Source organism: Pan paniscus, chromosome 10, assembly GCF_029289425.2.
Source record: "Pan paniscus chromosome 10, NHGRI_mPanPan1-v2.0_pri, whole genome shotgun sequence".
NCBI classification, from domain to species: Eukaryota; Metazoa; Chordata; class Mammalia; order Primates; family Hominidae; genus Pan; species Pan paniscus.
The window spans coordinates 91,035,001-91,053,900 of NC_073259.2; the positions used below are offsets into that span (position 1 = coordinate 91,035,001).

At 36.8% G+C, this 18,900-nt stretch overlaps 1 protein-coding gene across 4 annotated transcripts in view; it reads left to right on the forward strand.

The window, feature by feature from the left end:
- TMTC2 (transmembrane O-mannosyltransferase targeting cadherins 2) overlaps positions 1-18,900 on the forward strand; it is a 446,884-nt gene that overhangs the window by 296,325 nt on the left and 131,659 nt on the right. For all 4 annotated transcript variants that reach the window (XM_003811646.5, XM_034936298.3, XM_055095955.2 and 1 more), the window contains one exon: positions 1,655-1,776. In XM_003811646.5, the coding sequence (XP_003811694.3) occupies positions 1,655-1,776 (122 nt within the window). The remainder of the gene's footprint in view (positions 1-1,654; positions 1,777-18,900) is intronic.

The window sequence follows — 18,900 nt, forward strand, 5'->3', positions numbered from 1 at the left end:
TTGTTCATCGAACTAAAAACACATAGATATGTGTGAGTGGGTAAAAGTGTATATTTTTATGCATACTATGTATTATTTGTCACCAATATTTTTCACTATCCAGCAAAGCAAGGGGCATTCAAAAGATCAAGAGACTCAAACCAATTCACTTCGTCAAACATATTCGTATTTATAATACCATAGTAATACAAGTTGAATATAATTAAAACAAAAAGGAATGAGTTCTTCCTTTGAAGCAAAAAATATACATCCAATGTGGATAATTCATTTACAAAAAGCCTCTGATTACGCCTCTAAAAGAAAAAGCTGTCATGATTGTGATTACTTATGCTTATATATAAAGGTCTGTCTGGAAAATAATGCAAGTCACCAGTTTACTGCTTGGTCTCAGAAACTGAATAGTGTCTCTACATTTGCAGTGCTTAGTAAAACTACAATATTTAACTTAAATATATAAATTATCTTAAAATACAATTTTTGCATCAGTTGAATATTTTGTTCACCATATAATCATATAAGGGAAAGGGGAATGATAATTCATAGGCAGCTGGTATACTTTTGGCTTTATTTCCAACTTTTTTATCCTGCTCTGCTATTAGTGAAATGCTGTTTGGTAGCTAAAATATATATTATTAGAGTAATGACTCATGGCCAAAATGTCTCACACTCATGTTGTATGTAGTGCTGGGCATGCTTGATAATTGTCATCTGTTTATTGGATTTTCCAAATGGAACTGGTAAATTTTATTTATTTAGTTAATTTTATTAATCATAATTTTAATTATTTAATTAAAATAATTTTTTTGTTTGAGACAGGGTGTCACTCTTTCACCCAGGCTTGAGTGCAGTAGTGCGATCAGGGCTCACCGTAGCCTTGATCTCCCCGGCTCAGGTGATCCTCCTGCCTCAGCCTCCTGAGTAGCTGAGTCTACACCTGCATGCCACCACACCCACCTAATTTTTTTTCAGAGATGGAGTTTCACCATGTTGCCCAGGCTGGTCTCTAACTCCTAGACTCAAGCTATCCGCCTGCCTTGGCCTCCCTAAGTGCTGGGATTACAGGCATGAGCCCCCTATCCTGGCCTTAATTTACTTGTTAACATATAAAATTCAAATAGTTTATTTAAGGAAATTAGCAGCAGTGTTTAATCTAAATATATTTTTAACTCTTTCAATTACTCTTTCTCAAAAAGGTAAGTCATTTGTGGATAGGATCTCACACTTTTTTCTTATAGTTCCTTTATAAGGCTTTCCACTTGGTTATTCTATAAATACTTGAATTTCTAAAGGAATAAATGAATATGAATAAAAAAGAACAAAAGAATAAAGAACAAACATAGCTCTCAAAAAGGAAAAGAAATGATGATAAAGGACATATGTCTGGGAATCAGATGTTCTATGTTAAAAATCAAAGCTTTACTACTTATTAAATTTTTTACTTGAGCCATTTTACTTCATTTTCCAAACACATGATTTTTCATCTGTAAGATGGGAATCATGATGACTTCTTTGGGAATCAGATGAGAACATGAATGAAAGTACTTCCCACAGCATCTGAAATTCCACGCAGTATGATGATGATGATGATGCTGTTGCAAATAATGTGGAAAAGCTGTATCCTCCCTTTGATCTTCATGATTAATTCTCTTTCCAGGTGAAGCATATATGCGTTTAAGCAAACTTCCCGAAGCAGAGCATTGGTATATGGAATCACTGAGATCCAAGACTGACCACATACCTGCTCATCTCACCTATGGGAAGCTGCTAGCTCTAACAGTGAGTAACCGCCTTCCTTGGTCTTTAAAACTTGGTTTTCTCCATGCAGACTGGGATAGATGGGGTTTGAGGTACTGTTTTACAGCCAGTTATCTAAGCTATTAGGGATGTAATGGTGGTGATACTAACTTTGAACCCTGTAGAGAAAATATAGAAAAATTTGTTACTTTGCCTATGAGGTTTGGTCTAGATAAGATGTGAGATGTCTGTATCTTACATCTTGGTCTAGATAAGATGTGAGATGTCTGTATCTTACATCTTGGTCTAGATAAGATGTGAGATGTCCGTATCATCCCTGTATCAAAACATCTCCTGTATCCCATAAATATATACACCTATTATGCACCTATAGAAAATGTTTAAAAGAATTAAAAAATTAAAAAAACAAAACAAACAGATGTGAGATGCCACGATCCTTGATGTAACTTTGAAAAATATAAATGGAGAATCCCAAATATGGAATTACATAATGAATTTGTTCTAATAATCATATTTGCATAAATATTATGTTCTACAAACCAGTGTTAGCCCCAAATTGGCTATACTTAGAACTAAATCTGATTCTTATAAATAGCCAACATTGTATAAAATTCTGTGTGCTGAAATTCCTTCTAATTGAAATCATTCTGTAAGAGAAGAGAGGCTATCTGTTGGCCTCTTACTATGTGACAAGCACCCTTGGAGGCCACCATTCCATGAAAGTGACATGAGTATGGAGCATAAAAAAGTACTAGTATTGTACCACTATGACCTATAAAAATGGTAATTTCATATATTTCAAAGTAATAGTAACATATTTATTTTACACAATAGTGAATAGTTTAAAAGTTTAAGTAAGTTTTCTGAGCTCACATAGACAATAAGTGATAGAACTAGGCTTCAATCCTAGTCTGAATCAAATATCTGTATTATTTTAGTTATAGTACCTAATCTCTTTTCGATATTAATAAAAATAAATGAATATTAGAAAAACATAGAGCAAATGATCAGGAAGGTGATTCCTAAGTGAATTCATTGAAAAGTAATTTTGTGTTACTTCAAAAATAATAACATTTTACTTTCCACAGAAGATGGTAGATAACACTTATAATTGTCAAATATCCATTCTAAAATACCACTAAAATACTCTTCAAGAAATCATGTAACGCTTTAGGAGGCCGAGGCAGGCAGATCACCTGAGGTCAGGAGTTCAAGACCAGCCTGGCCAACACGGCGAAACTCCGTCTCTACTAAAAATACAAAAATTAGCCAAGGGTGGTAATGCGTCCCTGTTATCCCAGCTACTCAGGTGGCTGAGGCAGGAAAATCGCTTGAACCCAGAAGGCCAAGGTTGCGGTGAGCCGAGATCATGCCACTACACTCCAGCCTGGGCAACAGAGTGAGACTCCATCTCAAAAAAAAAAAAAAAAAGAGAAAAAAAAAAGAAATCATATAGGTAGACTAAGTAACCAGAAAACATCCCACTAAAAATATTTAGATCTACTTAATAAAATATAACAGATATGTTTTTAACACTAAACTGAGCATGAGTAGTAAGAGAAGTTCCTAGGAGCTAGAAATGAAGTGGTAACTGAATACCAGAGCAGTGAACAGCAGGCTGGTCCTGCAGCTCATCTGGGATTATTTACTGATTGTGGAAACCAGTGAGAAGGTGGTTTTTGTTTGTTTGTTTTCATTATTTCTAGAATAGGAAACAGCGCTTTGGGCCAATGGAAGAGCAGGAATTAAATGCCTAAATAAGGCAGGGAAATTCATACCTGCCTTGAAAGGACAACATAAGTTTGTCCACAAGTATAAGAAGGCAGCGTGAATATTTGCCTATCTCAGAATGGGATCTGGATGGGGAGTGAACAAAGTATCTGCTGGGAATTTGTTGCTCCTGTCCTTTCTTTACCAAGCTTTGGGTTTTGAATTTACCTACATGACCCTGGAATTCCCAAGCCAATAAATTAAATAAAATATAGTCTACTAAAAACTTTTGCTGAAGAAGTTACTGGAGATGTTCTTCAAGAGAACACAAATCTAGAAGGAATGCTGGAGTGAGGTGCATAGAAGTACTGGGCAAAGAAATTGGTGATGATGTGGGCAAATCAGACTAAGCTTTTAATGAATAAAATATTAAGGGAATACTATACAGGAACAATAGGAATGGGAAGAGAGATTTCAATGGATAAGAGATTACAGCTGATTTTTGCAACTCAGAAAGCAGTTGGAAGTATTATAACTGACTTGCCTGGGAGAAGGAAATGAAAATCTAAATAAACTTTGGAATGGGATAACAATGAAAAGAAATCTGGTTTACATCAAAGAAACCTGGAGAGGCTCAAGACATGGAGGCAGCTGACACAGAAAAGAGTCAGTTAAGGGACATAAAATGGGGTAGTAAATTGCAGCCAATGAATGGAGTATTCAGGTCTCTCCCCTTTGCCTACAAATGCCAGCACCTAGGCACCTGCCTTCAAGGCAAGGGAAGGGGGCCCTTAAGAGGTAGAACAAGTAAATAAAGAGAAGTTCAAGATTCAAGAACAGCTTGCACAGTTGAAGGCAGAATGAGGAGGGGAGTGAAAAGAGGACTGATTGAGGGTCTTCCCATGGAGTACTCAGATCATTAATACCCCTCCCCTATCCCATGCAGAATACCAGCAACACAGAGTTTACCCCGTTTCCTCCAGCCCACCCTTTTTGCTTACACCTTACCTCTCAAGAAATTGTTGAATTCTGATCCAGGGAAACTAAATCACAGTAAGGAAAAGGTTTTCAAATACCTACATTTAGAGGTCCCCTGTAAATGACCGGCTCCCAAACCAGACACAGCACAGTGAATCTATTCTGTCTAGAATGCCTGTCTGTGCCTTAGGAATTTGATTCAGCTTTTTATTAATTAACTCATTCTTAAACATCAATGGGTAACCAAGGATCATCAGTCATATCAGGAAAGACACAAATTAAAAAGACTGAAACTAAAACCAATTATTAGGAGAAGGAACTCTAAATCAGAAGAAATCTTTAAAAGAATAATAATCCTTAGAAAGAGACAGAAACATATAGCATTTTATGAAGCAGGATGTCAAGAAAAAAAGAAACCAAAAAAAGCAAGAAAGAGCTTATAGAATTTAAAGATATGATAGCAACATGATTTTCATTTGGAAGATAGGAGAATGAAGGTAATGAAATCATCTCATATGCAAACAAAAAATGAGGACATAAAAGAATGTAAAAGAGGGAATTATGAAAGAAATCAATATGGGGTCCAAATGGCAGAGAAAGAACAAAGGAAGGGAAAGAACAATAACTAAGAATTGAAGATTACCATCTCTGTTTCTGCTATGTACAGATACTTCTAGTTTAATCACCTGGGAAAAGTTGTTTTACCCTAAGAAAACCTTTTCCCATTTCTGTACTGATGATTCTGTGTGATGTGTGGTGATTCACACAACTCCACATAAGTATTAAATTAATATACCTAAGCTAGATTGATAAATGGCCACCTTTAAAAAAAAAATCTAAAAGTTTCAGATGTCTGATTCATTGCCCACCTGCACCCCCCCAAAAAAAATGTTAGAAAAGAAAAAGAAATTAAACTTAAATTTCCATGATTCTGTATATGCTTAGACCATGGCACTCGATATAGAAACCATGTGACCTTTCTAAAAAAATTTTTCAAGGCTGACTACTTAGGCTTCCTGTACCAAAAATATGATTTTAAAGGCTGTTTTATTCTTTTCAGGAGGCTTTTTTTTTTTTCAGATTTAGAAGTTTTAATTTACCAAACCATATGGAAGGAAAGGAAAGACTCCTATACTACAATCCAAATTTTTAATCCCCCCCACCAAGACTTTTATAGTTTCCGACTTGCTGATTAGATGAAATACAAACCCTATTATGGAATGGCTTAAACTCACAGTGCCAAAACCCCACAACCATCTCTAACAGCTTCTTTCTAAATTATGACATTTGGCAAATTTCTGATCCCTATGGATAGCTTTTGTCTAATTTGGGGTTTCTTGCCCTGGTAACAGCCCACTGGCTTAACATAGAATTTGCAAAGGTAGAAAATACCACACATTTTGACTTCTGAATGCTTTAAATATATTATGAAATGGAATTGGCTGCTAGTCTCAAGAGAAGAGGAATAGAAATTGAGTGGTGTTTTCACTCTTTAATCAAAACTGGCCGAAGGGAAAATATGTAAAAATGAAATGCAACTATATTAGACTTAGACTGGAGAGTAGGATTTTATATAAGACTTATATGTTTACAAGATATATTAGAAAAATATTGATTATTAGTACTTTTATTACAGTCAGTGGAACGATTCACTCAGTACTTTTTTAAAAGTTTTTCTTTAAGAATTTGTGTAATATTTACAGAATTTAGAAAAGTTCAAACGGATTTAAGGTTTCCCAGAATGCTTTGGCACGTTTTATAGATCAAATCCTCTTTTATTTTTCTGCCAAAAATGTCCTTTTCCTCTCTTTGCCTGTTCAGATTTTATTTCTTCCATGAAGGCTTGCCTGACTTTCTTAAGCAGTTACTTTTTTGTTTTTTCTCTATACTTCATTAGTACCGGTCTCAGTATCTTCATAGTAGGACACTTCCAAATAGAATGACACATACATATGTGTCTGTTTTTTGACACTAGATATGGGGCAGGGGGTGAGTCTTTACTTTTTATTTCTTCAGTACCTGCCATTTCAATGTATTAGTTACTATCCCTGTACCCATATGCCTTTTCCTTTATAAGTTATTTAAGGGCTGGGGACATGGCTTTTAAATGTTTTTGTTCCCTCCCTCCCCTCCAGTACTCATTCCCTCATTAATCCCTTCATTTGGTCAACACATATATTGAGACTTATTTCTTCAAGCTAGGTATTGCTTTAATCCTCAGTGATCTGTGCTGAAAAAAAATGAATGAGGGTGGCATGATTATAGAGTGAACACACAGTAATCTTCCAAAATCCTAGATGGGGAGTTGGCCCAAGAGGGGCGTGCATCTCTTCAGTGCCTGTGCTTGACATGTGATATTTAATAGAAGCTTGATAACAACCCTTAGGGAGTATTATCCCCTTTTTATAAATGAAGAATCTGAGCTTCAAAGGTTTGAGGAACATCCTCAAAAGTCATTTCACTACTAAACAGTAGAATTGAATATAACTTCAAGGTTTTCTGAACTGCCATTAATTTTCTCTCCACATTAAATAATTTTAAGTGTGGAGTTTTTTTTTTTTCCCATTTGGTGTATGTGATTAAACTGATTGGAGATTGGAAAAGTAACTTGACTACATCGTTACTTAGTAAGTTACAAGTTATTTAGTTACTCAATAACTACTTATTCCCCCATCCTCTTTTTATAACTTATTTTTAGAAACTATCTTTGGATACTAGTTTAATTTGAGTGGTTAAACAGAATTTTATTATTAGGCATGATAGGTAATGAACATAAGACTTCAGTTTTAGGCTACTGACAGTTTTATATCCTACATTATACTTCTAATACAAAAATTTCGGGGTATCCTGGGGAATAGTTTTGTATTAGAGTCACTGTAACCTCCATGTTTAAATATAGTTGGACCCAAGTGACATCTCTTTAAAATATATGGAAATTTCATACCAATGTCATGTCCAATTAAAATACTAAACACAAGATGAGTTTGAATTGCTCTGCTTAAAATTGTGATTTATTCCTTGTTTGAACTTTGTTACCTAGGGCAAGTGCCATGAATTTAAAATTGGGCATGCTAAAAGAGAGAAAAGAAGGAATAACATTTCCATTAATATGGTATTTCAGATGGTTTTATAGCTGTTTCTAAAGTTGTGTGGGTTCTATAGTTGTGTGCGCATGCTTACTTCATTTCTTTTTGTCCTTTTTATTTAAGCCAAATATTTTTCAGTTTTGTGAGCCAATAAAATTAATATTGACTTAAATTGTAGTAAAAGTTACTTGGCTGTTAGCTTATTTTCCAGATTCAGGTTAGCAGGAGAGAAGGAAGGATATTGGAGACTCTGACAGTAATTCTTGATACAGAAAACCTTTATTTTGGCTACGGCATGAGAGCACTGAGCCAGACTTCTGTGTCTAGCCAAAGTTAATTAGGCTACATAAAACTCCAGTTGTGGAAGTAGTGGAGGTTCCACAGAAAAGTCCCATACCCCAGGCTGAAATGGTGTCAGTGTAGTTTATCTGGAAATGTAATGCAGTGTGTTTCCATGGGCCTTTTGCTATTATTATTTAGAGCTAAGACTTCTTTTTCATTCATTTGACCCTCTCCAGAGAAGAGTTACTTCCATTTTGGAAGCTGACCAATATTTGGGTTTTTTTGTTTGTTTGTTTGTTTATTATAATTACTGCACAGACATGTTTAGATTGGAGCTAGTTCGGAACAAATGGTAATTTTTCCTGTTAATCTGATTGAATAATTATTATGGGTATATATAATTCAAGTTGCTAAATTTATTCTATGAAAAAGTGAAGACATAATATCACATATATCATGCTACTGAAATATTGGATGAAAATATAGAAGGAAGTTTAATCACCACAATATATTCAGCTAAGGCTTTATATGAAGTTGCTGTACCTGAACGTTATGATTCAGTCAGTCTGGAGCTAATAGAGTTATCATTGTATTATTTTTACTCTGAAGCATAATGAATCTGATAGTTCATTTTTAAGGATCTCCCTTCCACTCCAAATATGCATTTGTTTTCTAGTATCAGTCTTATGATTATTCTACTTGCTGTCACTAAGTGACACAGGAATCTCCAAAATCTCTCAGGCTTTGATTCAACTTTTGTATGTCACTTAGTAGAAATCATCATTAGAGCTATTTCTTTTGCCTGATAGTCTCAGGAGCAATAAAAATTAAAATACTCAAATTCTTTTGAGTATGCCACTAATGTGGCATTAAAAGCCACATGAGATAATTTCAGCTATATCTACATATATATGCTGCTTTGTTTTTTATTATTTATTTATTTATTTTTGAGATGGAGTCTCACTCTGTCACCCAGGCTGGATTGCAGTGGCGTGATCTCGGCTCACTGCAACCTCTGCCTCCCAGATTCAAGCGATTCTTCTGCCTCAGCCTCCCGAATACCTGAGACTACAGGTGCATGCCACCACGCCTGGCTAGTTTTTGTATTTTTAATAGGGATGGGGTTTCACCATATTGCCCAGGCTGGTCTCGAACTCCTGACCTCATGATCTGCCCACTTTGGCCTCCCAAAGTGCTGGGGTTATAGGCGTGAGCCACTGCTCCAGGCCAGCTTTTTATTTATTTATTTCAAAACAAGTAAGATTAGTTGACCCTTGAACAACACAAGTTTGAACTGTGCAGGTCTACTTATACACAGTTTTTTTTTTTCAATAAATACATTGGAAAATTTTTTGGAGATTTGCAACAATTTAAAAAAACAGGCAGACAAACTTCATAGCCTAGATATATTGAATAACTTTTTTTAAAGTTAGATGTGTCATAAATACATAAAATATACGTAGATACTAGTCCATCATTTACTGCCATAAGATATACACAAGTCTATTATAAAAAGTTAAAATTTATCAAAATTTGTGCACACAAACACAGGCTATTATTATATTATTAGTTAAGTTTTGGAGGAGTCAAAAGTTATATGTACATTTTCACCTGCATGAGGGCTGGCCGCTCTAACCCTCACATTGTTCAAGGGTCAATTGTATATTGCTTTTAAGGTAACTTACATTTTGTCATAGTCAGCGACTCTCTGAGGCTGGCGTGCGGGTGGTAAAGGAATTTACCAAGACATTAATGAGTGTAGAAAGACAGATTTATTTAGAGAAACGGGGGAGATACATTGCAAGGGAGCAATGGGCAAGACAGCGGAGGGAAGGCTGTCTGCTATTTGCAAAGAGGTAGGGGCTAGAGGGGAGTTTTATAAGGCTGTGCTGCTTTAGGCTGAATGCTTGCAGACAGGATGCTTGGGTCCAGGGGGTGCTGTGAGCAGCGTGCATGTAACAGGGTGCTTGGGTGCTAGTGAGCCGTTTGGGGTTGACCTCATTTCTCATAACATTTGCCGTCTACCCCTGTTTCTGTTCCTGCTAGCTAAGCCCATTTGTAATTTTTTATTAACTCCCCAGGGGTACACACATTTTTAAAATTTTATTTTTTATATTTTTGAGACAGGGGTCTCGCTGTATCGCCCCAGGCTGGAGTGCAGTGGCACGGTCTTGGCTCACTGGAATTCTCACTTGGCTCAAGCAATTCTCGTGCCTCAGCCTCTGAAGTAGCTGGGACTACAGGTGCCCGCTACCGGGCCCGGATAATTTTAGTAAAGCTGTGGTTCCGCCATGTTGGCCAGGCTGGTCTCAAGTCATCTGCCCACCTCGGCCTCCCAAAATGCTGGGATTACAACAGGCATGAGCTACCGTGCCCGTCTCACACATTTTATTGTTGTTATTTAACTTGTCTGTTTGGTTTCTGTATCTGATCTATCATCGTCATTTAATGCAATATAAATAGCCAGCTGGTTCAAGCCCTCATAATCCCTAGTACTCTGATATTCCATATTACTGGAGGCATATAGATGGAGAAGTGACATGCTTTTTAAATATAGCTTGGCTTTCTTACAGAACTAAAAAAAAAAAAAAAGGCAGTCCTGTATAAAAACTTGCATTGGATACACATTTTTGTTGAGCCTGAACTTTGTCTCTTTCTGTCTAATAAGCCGTGGTGATACAAAGACTAACAGCATTCCCTTGGCCTCCGAGTATTTTATTTAGGTGAAATTCACAATAAAAGTCAGTCTACCATACTAGTGACTGGTGGAAATCGTTTTTGTTTCAGAAAGCACAATTATGTAGGTACATTCATTGTATTACCTTACCCTTTAATTTTTATTATAGGCACAGGATCCCATACCACTTGGAAGATTCCACCCCCCACCCCCCATTTTATAGCTTTCATTTGTTAAATAAGCCCCATTGATACTCTATGATACTTGACTTCATAGCTTCCAGCTTGTTATTCTTTCTGCTACATCATATTGACTCTCCTATCACATAATAAAGCATAAAAACATTTTCACATGAGTTAAACTTTTTAGTTTATGCTTTATGTTTCCCTTGCTTGGTAATTTTTTTCTAATAATATATCAAGTAGAACATTTGAGTATCGCTCCTTGTTAAAACAGCATCTGGTCTAAGCCTATGTTTACTCTTAGGAGTGATGGTACAGACAATATACATTTTTAGAAACATATTTCTTCTCAAGTAGTTGGGCCAATGCTTTTACAAAAGGAAATGTATTTTTTCCTTGTGGCATTTGGTTATACACACACACACACACACACACACACACACACACACACACACACACACATAAACGATGCCACATCTGTTCTAAGATGTGAAAGTCTTCATTTTTGCAGACTCATAAATTGGTTCAAAACCTGCCTGGCCATGAACATGTTCACAAGTTCATAAGGTTTTTGTGATTTCCCCTTATGTTTACCTATGTTACATTTGAGGCCCATGAGGCTCAGCAACCTGAAGCATGAAGCCTGCAGAGCTATGGAGTGTATCCTTAGTTTTTAGTAAAATTGTACTTGCTTCAAACACAGTTAATTCTGGGGTCAGCTTCACATTTTTCCCAAGTTCTGAGCTTCTTATTCATTTCATATATCCCTTGATATATTAAATAAATCCTCATCTCTTGTTTTCTTCATCTTATGAAGAATTAAATATTACATATAAGGTGGATTGTTTTGTGAGGTGGCTCCCTCCTGTTTTCTGAAAGCAGTACTATTTAAATTGCTTTGTTTGTTTGTTTTTGAGACAGGGTCTTGCTCTGTCACCAGAGCTGAAGTGTAGTGGTCCACACCTCCTTGGCTCAAGCTGTCCTCCTTCCTTGAATCCCCCAAGGGACTGGTATGAAAGTTGTGAGCCACCACACCAGCCCTTTAAAATTGCTCTTTAGCTTTTTGGTTATTATGCTAAAATATACATATGTGGTATCTCATGTACATAAATGCCTGACTTCAAAATGCATAAAAACATTTTGAAAAGAAACCTTCATTCAGTTTTTAGATTTTTCTTCTAATACAGTTCTGAAAGGAAAATGCATTTTCTGTGTATATTTTTAAATGAAAAGAATTTTAACATAGCTACTGGTAAAAAAAGATTTAAGTATTTGTATTTGTGATAGAAAATAGTGACAGTGGAGTTTACAGCTGAGTTTTTAATTTGAATGTGATGTATATAGTTTTCCTCAAATGTGAAGTTTTGAAGGAACCATTATGATACTCCACACTGAAAGGGGTGAGGGTGAAGGGCATGGGAGACCTGAGTGAATTGGCTCGACCTTTATCTGGTAAACATTTAACTGGTAGAATGTTGGATTGAAGCCAGAGCACCTGAGCACTTACCTGCCTAGTAATTGATTTCTTCTCACAGTGGAAGGCATAATTCTTTTAAAAGGCTTAAAATTGCAGGACTCTCATTTGTACAACATAATTGAGGCTCTTTGTCAAAAGTGACAGGATGAGGTACATTCTTGAGCATATGCTGTAATTCAGTCTGCATGGCAATAACAGTACCTGTGGTAGAAGACCTCAATATGCAGAATGACTCATGTGTAAGTAGGACTCTTTTGTCAGTTTGACATTAGCTGTATGGCATAGAGTTTACACTGGGCACTGACTGTTGTATAAAACCATATATAATGATGTCATATAATGGAGAAATAAGTATTGTGGTTTTTAGAGGTAACATCACCAAGAAATTTTTGTCTCTGAAAGATGAAACCTGAAGATATCATCTATTTTATAGGTTTTTCTATTTCTCATCTTTTGAGATGAAATAGCAATAGCTAAAAGAGAAATAGACTTTCTGTCTGCTTGAATCAGAAATTTACTCACTTAAAGCAGAAAATTACTTGATCCGAAGCCTATGACCTTATGTTGTAAGATTTCCTTGTATATCTCAAAGAGGTTACATCAGCAGAAGTAAAGGATTAAGTTTCAGTCTATTGCTTTGGCTCAAGATGTTTTCCTGAGGGTGTCTGTCTTCCCCTTTTCTACCTACGGTACACATTTGCCAAAGTGGTAATCACTCCACTCTATCTCTGCTGATATGGAAGAGGACTCTTCCATCCTGACTCCCTCACCATTTTGATACGTCCCTCTCTCTCTCTCTTTCTCTCCCACCCCTCCCCCTCTCCCTCCCCCTCTCCCTCTCTCTCTCTCTCTCTCTCTATATATATATAGTTATGTATAGTTATATACGTCTATATTTATATAGGTGTATATAACTTTGCTTTTACACATTTGCCTGGACTGTGTGTGTGTGTGTGTCTGTGTGTGTGTGTGTGTGTGTGTATATATATATGTGTATATATATATGTATATATATGTGTATATATATGTGTATATATATATATATATACACACAGAGAGAGAGAGAACTATAATATTTTTATATATAGTTATGTATGTCTGTATTTATGTAGGCATATGTAACTGCATTTTTGCCTTTATATATTTGCTTTGACTGTAAACATTAGCAAAGCTGACTCAACAAGTAATGCTACATAGCAAGGATTGCTTTTAAGTAAGAATAAAAAGAAGAATTTCAAATATGCTGAAATTTAAGAATGCCAAGAAGATTTTACTACTGCCATTATTTTACTGCTACCATTTTTGCTTTGATAGGAATTATCAAAGCAGTATTCCTAAAATGTACAAAATCCATTTCCAAAATGTATTCCACATAATATAATACTTCTAGATGTCCTTTGAAAAAAAAAATCCAGTAGCCAAATTAGTGTGAGGAAAGATACATACTATATTTCATTCTTAAAATATGTATATATTATATCCATTAAAGGCTCCGAAAGTCTTCTTTGTATTTAAAGCCCTATTTAGCTTATTCATCATATGGAACAGGTTTTTTTCAAGTTGAATCCATTTATCCCAAGATAACAGTATTCTGCCAAATGTACTTTGGAGAATTTTATAAGATACCAAACTGAAAGGGAGCAGTCATGCAGAATACAAAAGTTTTAGAAATAAACATAAGTGAAAGAAACTACTATTTACCTGGTAAACTGGTAGACCTTGAGTTGGTGACAGAACACCTGAGCTGTTGCTTACTCAGTAATTTATTACTGTCAAGTGTGCTGTCAGTGTTTAGCATTGGAAAACTTACTAAAAAAGAGTGTGATTCATTGCTCTCCTCTATGATTGATATGATGGGTGGACGGAGATAATAGGAGAGCTCCAGGAAATCAGCATGGAAGTGCCAATGAGGTCAACATTTTGAAAGAGAAAGATTTCTTATTAACATTGAGGCTAGAGCTATGCAGAAAATAGCCATTTGTCTAGATGAATCCAAAAGAAAAGAGTTGAACTACTAGTTGATAATGTTTTAATGCATTTAAGGATGTATATGTAATTTTCAGAATACTAGTTAAAAAAAACAAAAACAAGTTTTTTTCATGCTTACAAAACTTCAGTCATAAGTTTGAAAGAGGAAATTGACTTTATTAATTTGTGATCTTAAGCAAATTGTAATTATTTTCCATTTCTCAAACAGAAACAGCATTTGGTGATTCCAGTATTTAAAATCTTTTCCTCACATATCTCTGGCAAATGTTGTTACTTATATCCTATACAGAATAATACATCAGAGGAAGCAGTTATGACTTTGAGATTTTTCCTTTAACTGGGATGCTCTCACCCTCCACATTTAGCAGTTTGAGTCATAATCTTTTTTTAAGTTTTATCTTATGAATTTATTTGTGTTGCAAACTATTCCAACATGAAAAAAAAATATGAGGCACCTATGTATTTTTAACTCAGATAAAACAAAGGCTATAATTTTATGGCACTTCTGATAGACTTTTTAATGAAATTAATTTTTAATAAATATTTATTTTAGAATAGTTTGATTACAGAATTGAAGTTAGTATGGAGAGTTCTCATATACCCACACTCAGTTTCCCCTATTATTAATATAATACATTAGTATGATATAGTTGTCACAACTAATGTGCCAACATAGATATATTGTTATTAACTAAAGTCCATATTTTATCCAGATTTCTTCAGTTTTTCCTTCATGTCCTTCTGTTGTTCCAGGATCCCATTTAGGAAACCACGTTACATTTAGTAGTCATGTCTCCTTAGGCTCCTCTTGCTGTGACAGTTTCTCAGACTTATTTTTATTATGATGACCTTGACAATTTTGAGGAGTAAAGGTCATATATTTTGTAGAATGTTCCTCAGTTGGTATTTGGCTGATATTTTGTCATGATTAGACTTAGATTATGGGGTTTGGGAGGAAAACCACCAGAGGTAAATTATCATCCTCATCATATCAAGGATATCTATTAGCGATGTGACTTATCATTGTTTATGCTAAACTTGATAACGTGGCTTGAGGTAGTTTTTGTCAGAGTTCCCCATTGTAAAGACACTCAGTGTATTAATCCATTTTCATGCTGCTGATAAAGACACTCCCAAGACTGGGCAATTTACAAAAGAAAGAGGTTTAATGGACTTACAGTTCCACATGGCTGGGGAGGCCACAAAATCATGGCAGAAGGCAAAAAGGAGCAAGTCACATTTTACATAGATGTCAGCAGGCAAAGAGAGAGAGAGAGAGAATGCTTGTGCAGGGAAACTCCCGTTTTTAAAACCATCATATCTCATGAGACTTACCCACCATCACGAGAACAGCATGGGAAAGACCCACCAACATGATTCAGTTATCTCTCACCAGGTCCCTTCCACAATATGTGGGAATTATGGGAGCTACAAGATGAGATTTGGGTGGGGACGCAGAGCCAAACCATATCATTCTGCCCCTGAACTCTCCCAAATCTCATGTCTTCACATTTCAAAACCAATCATGCCTTCCCAACAGTCTCCCAAAGTCTTAACTCATTTCAGCATTAACTTAAAAGTTCACAGTCCAAAGTCTCATCTGAGACAAGGCACATCCCTTCCACCTATGAGCGTTTAAAATCAAAAGCAAGTTAGTTACTTCCTAGTTAAAATGAGGATACAAGCATTAGGTAAATACAGCCATTCCAAATGGGAGAAATTGTCCAAAACAAAGTGGCTACAGGCACACACAAGTCCAAAATCCAGTGGGGGCAGTCAATTTTTTTTTTTTGAGGCAGAGTCTCGCTCTGTCGCCCAGGCTGGCGTGCAGTGGCATGATCTTGGCTCACTGCAACCTCCACCTCCCTAGTTCAAGCAATTCTCCTGCCTCAGCCTCCCAAGTAGCTGGGACTACAGGTTTATGCCACCATGCGTAGCAAATTTTTTGTATTTTTAGTAGAGATGAGGTTTCACTGTGTTAGCCAGGATGGTCTCGATCTCCTGAGCCCATGATCCGCCCTCCTCAGCCTCCCAAAGTTCTGGGATTACAGGCATGAGCCACCGCACCCTGCCAGGGCAGTCAAATCCTAAAGCTCCATAATGATCTCCTTTGAATCTATGTCTCACATCCAGATCATGCTGATGCAAGATGTGGGTTCCTCTGGTCTTGGGCAGCTCCACCCCTGTGACTGCAGGGTATAACCCTCCTCTTGGCTGCTTTCATGGGCTGGTGTTGTGTGTCTGTGGCCTTTCCAGGTGCATGGTGCAAGCTGTCAGTGGATCTACCATTCTGGGGTCTGGAGGACTGTGGCCCTCTTCTCACAGCTGCAGGTGGAGCCCCAGTGGGGACTCTATGGGGACTCTGACCCCACATTTCTCTTCTGCACTGCCCTAGCAGAGGTCCTTCATGAGGGCTCCACCCATGCAACAAATTTTTGCCTGGTCATCCAGGCATTTACATACATCTTCTGAAATCTAGGTGGAGGTTCCCAAACCTTAATTCTTGACTTCCATGCACCTGCAGGCTCAACACCACATGGAAGCTGCCAAGGCATGGGGCTTCCACCCACTGAAGCAACAGCCTCCAGCTGTACCTTGGCTCGTTTTAGTCATGACTGGAGGGATAGGACATAGGACACCAACTTCCTAGGCTGTACACAGCACGGGGACCCTGGGCCGGACTCACAAAACCACTTTTTGCTTCTAAACCTCCGGGCCTGTGATGGGAGGGGCTGCCACAAAGGTCTCTGACATGCCCTGAAGACATTTTTCCCATTGTCTTGGTGATTAACATTCGGCTCCTCGTTACTTATGCCAATTCCTGGAGCAGGCTTTAATTTCTCCTCAGAAAATAGGATTTTCTTTTCTATTGCATTGTTAGCTTGCAAATTTTCCAAACTTTTACGCTCTGCTTCCCTTATAAAACTGAATGCCTTTAACAGCACCCAAGTCATCTCTTTAATGCTTTGCTGCTTAGAAATGTCTTCCACCTTAGGGCCCGGCACGGTGGGTAATGACTGTAATCATAGCCCTTTGGGAGGCCGAGGTGGGTGGGTCACCTCAGGTGGGGAGTTCAAGACCAACCTGACCAACATGGAGAAACCCCGTCTCTACTAAAAAACAAAATTAGCTGGGCTTGGTGGCGCATGCTTGTAATCTCAGCTACTTGGGAGGCTGAGGCAGGGGAATCGCTTGAACCTGGGAGGCGGAGGTTGCCGTGAGCCGAGATCATGCCATTGCACTCCAGCCTGGGCAAAAAGAACAAAACTCTGTCTAAAAAAAAAAAAAAAAGAAAAAGTAATGTCTTCCACCAGATACCCGAAGTCATCTCTCTCAAGTTCAAAGTTCCACAGATCTCTAGGGCAAGGGCAAAATGCCACCAGTCTCTTTGCTGAAACATAACAAGAACCACCTTTGTTCCAGTTCCCAACAAGTTCCTCATCTCCATCTGAGACCACCTCAGCCTTAATTTCATTATTCATATCACTGTTAGAATAAACAAAGTTGATAGATCGTAGCTAGATTAACAAAGAAAAAAAGACAGAGTTTTGAGCATTAATGACCCGAAGTTTTCTTTTTTGTTGTGTCTCTGCCTGCTTTTCGTATCAGAATGATGCTGGCTTCACAGAATGAGTTAGGAAGGAATTCTTTCTCCTCAATTTTTTGGGATAGATACAGTAGGATTGGTACCAGCTCTTTGTACCTCCAATAGAATTGTCTGTGAATCCATCCAGTGGAAATCTTTTTTGGCGGTTAGGTTTTTTATTACTGATTCAATTTCAAAACTCATTATTGATCTCTTCAGAGTTTCAATTTCTTCATGGTTTAATCTTGAAAATTGTGTGTCTCCAGGAATTTATCCATTTCCTCTAGATTTCATAGTAATTTTGAGGGATCTTTCCTATTTCTGTGGGATTGGTTGTAATGTCATCTTTGTTATGTCTGATTATGCTTATTTGGATCTTCTCTGTCTTTTTTTCTTTGTTAATCTAGCTATGATCTATCAACTTTGTTTATTCTTTCAAAAAACCAGTTGTGTGTTTCACTGATAATTTGTATGGATTTTTGTGACTCAGTTTCATTCAGTTCTGTTCTGATTTTGGTTATTTCTTTTCTCCTGCTAGCTTTGTGGTTGGTTTCTTCCTTCTTTTCCAGTTCCTCTAGGTGCGATGTTAGATTTTGAATTTGACATCTTTGTACCTTCTTGATATAGGCATTTAGCACTTTCCTCTTAACATTGCTTTTTCATCCCAAAAATTATGGTATGCTGCATCTGTTGTCATTTATTTCAATTTTTTTATTTCTGTCTTAATTTTGTTGTTTACCCAAAAGTCATTCAGAAACAAGTTATTTAATTTCCATGTAATTGATTGGTTTTGAGTGACCTTCTTGGTATTGATTTCTATTTTTATTGCACTGTGGTCTGAGAGTGTGTTTGGTAAGATTTTGATTTTTTAAAAAAAATTATTGAGACTTGTGTATGGCTGTGCATCTGGTCGCTCTTAGAGTATGTTCTATGTGCAGATGAGAAGATTATATATTCTGTGGTTGTTGGGTGGAATATTCTACAGATGTCTATTAGATCCAGTTATTGAAGTGTCAAGTTTAGGCCTAGGTTTTTTTGTTTTGTTTTGTTTTTTAGTTTTCTGCCTTAATGATCTGTCTAACACTGTCAGTGGGGAGTTAAAGCCTCCCACTATACTATATGGCTGCCTTAAGTCTTTTCATCACTGCAGAAGAACTTGCTTTATAAATCTGTGTGCT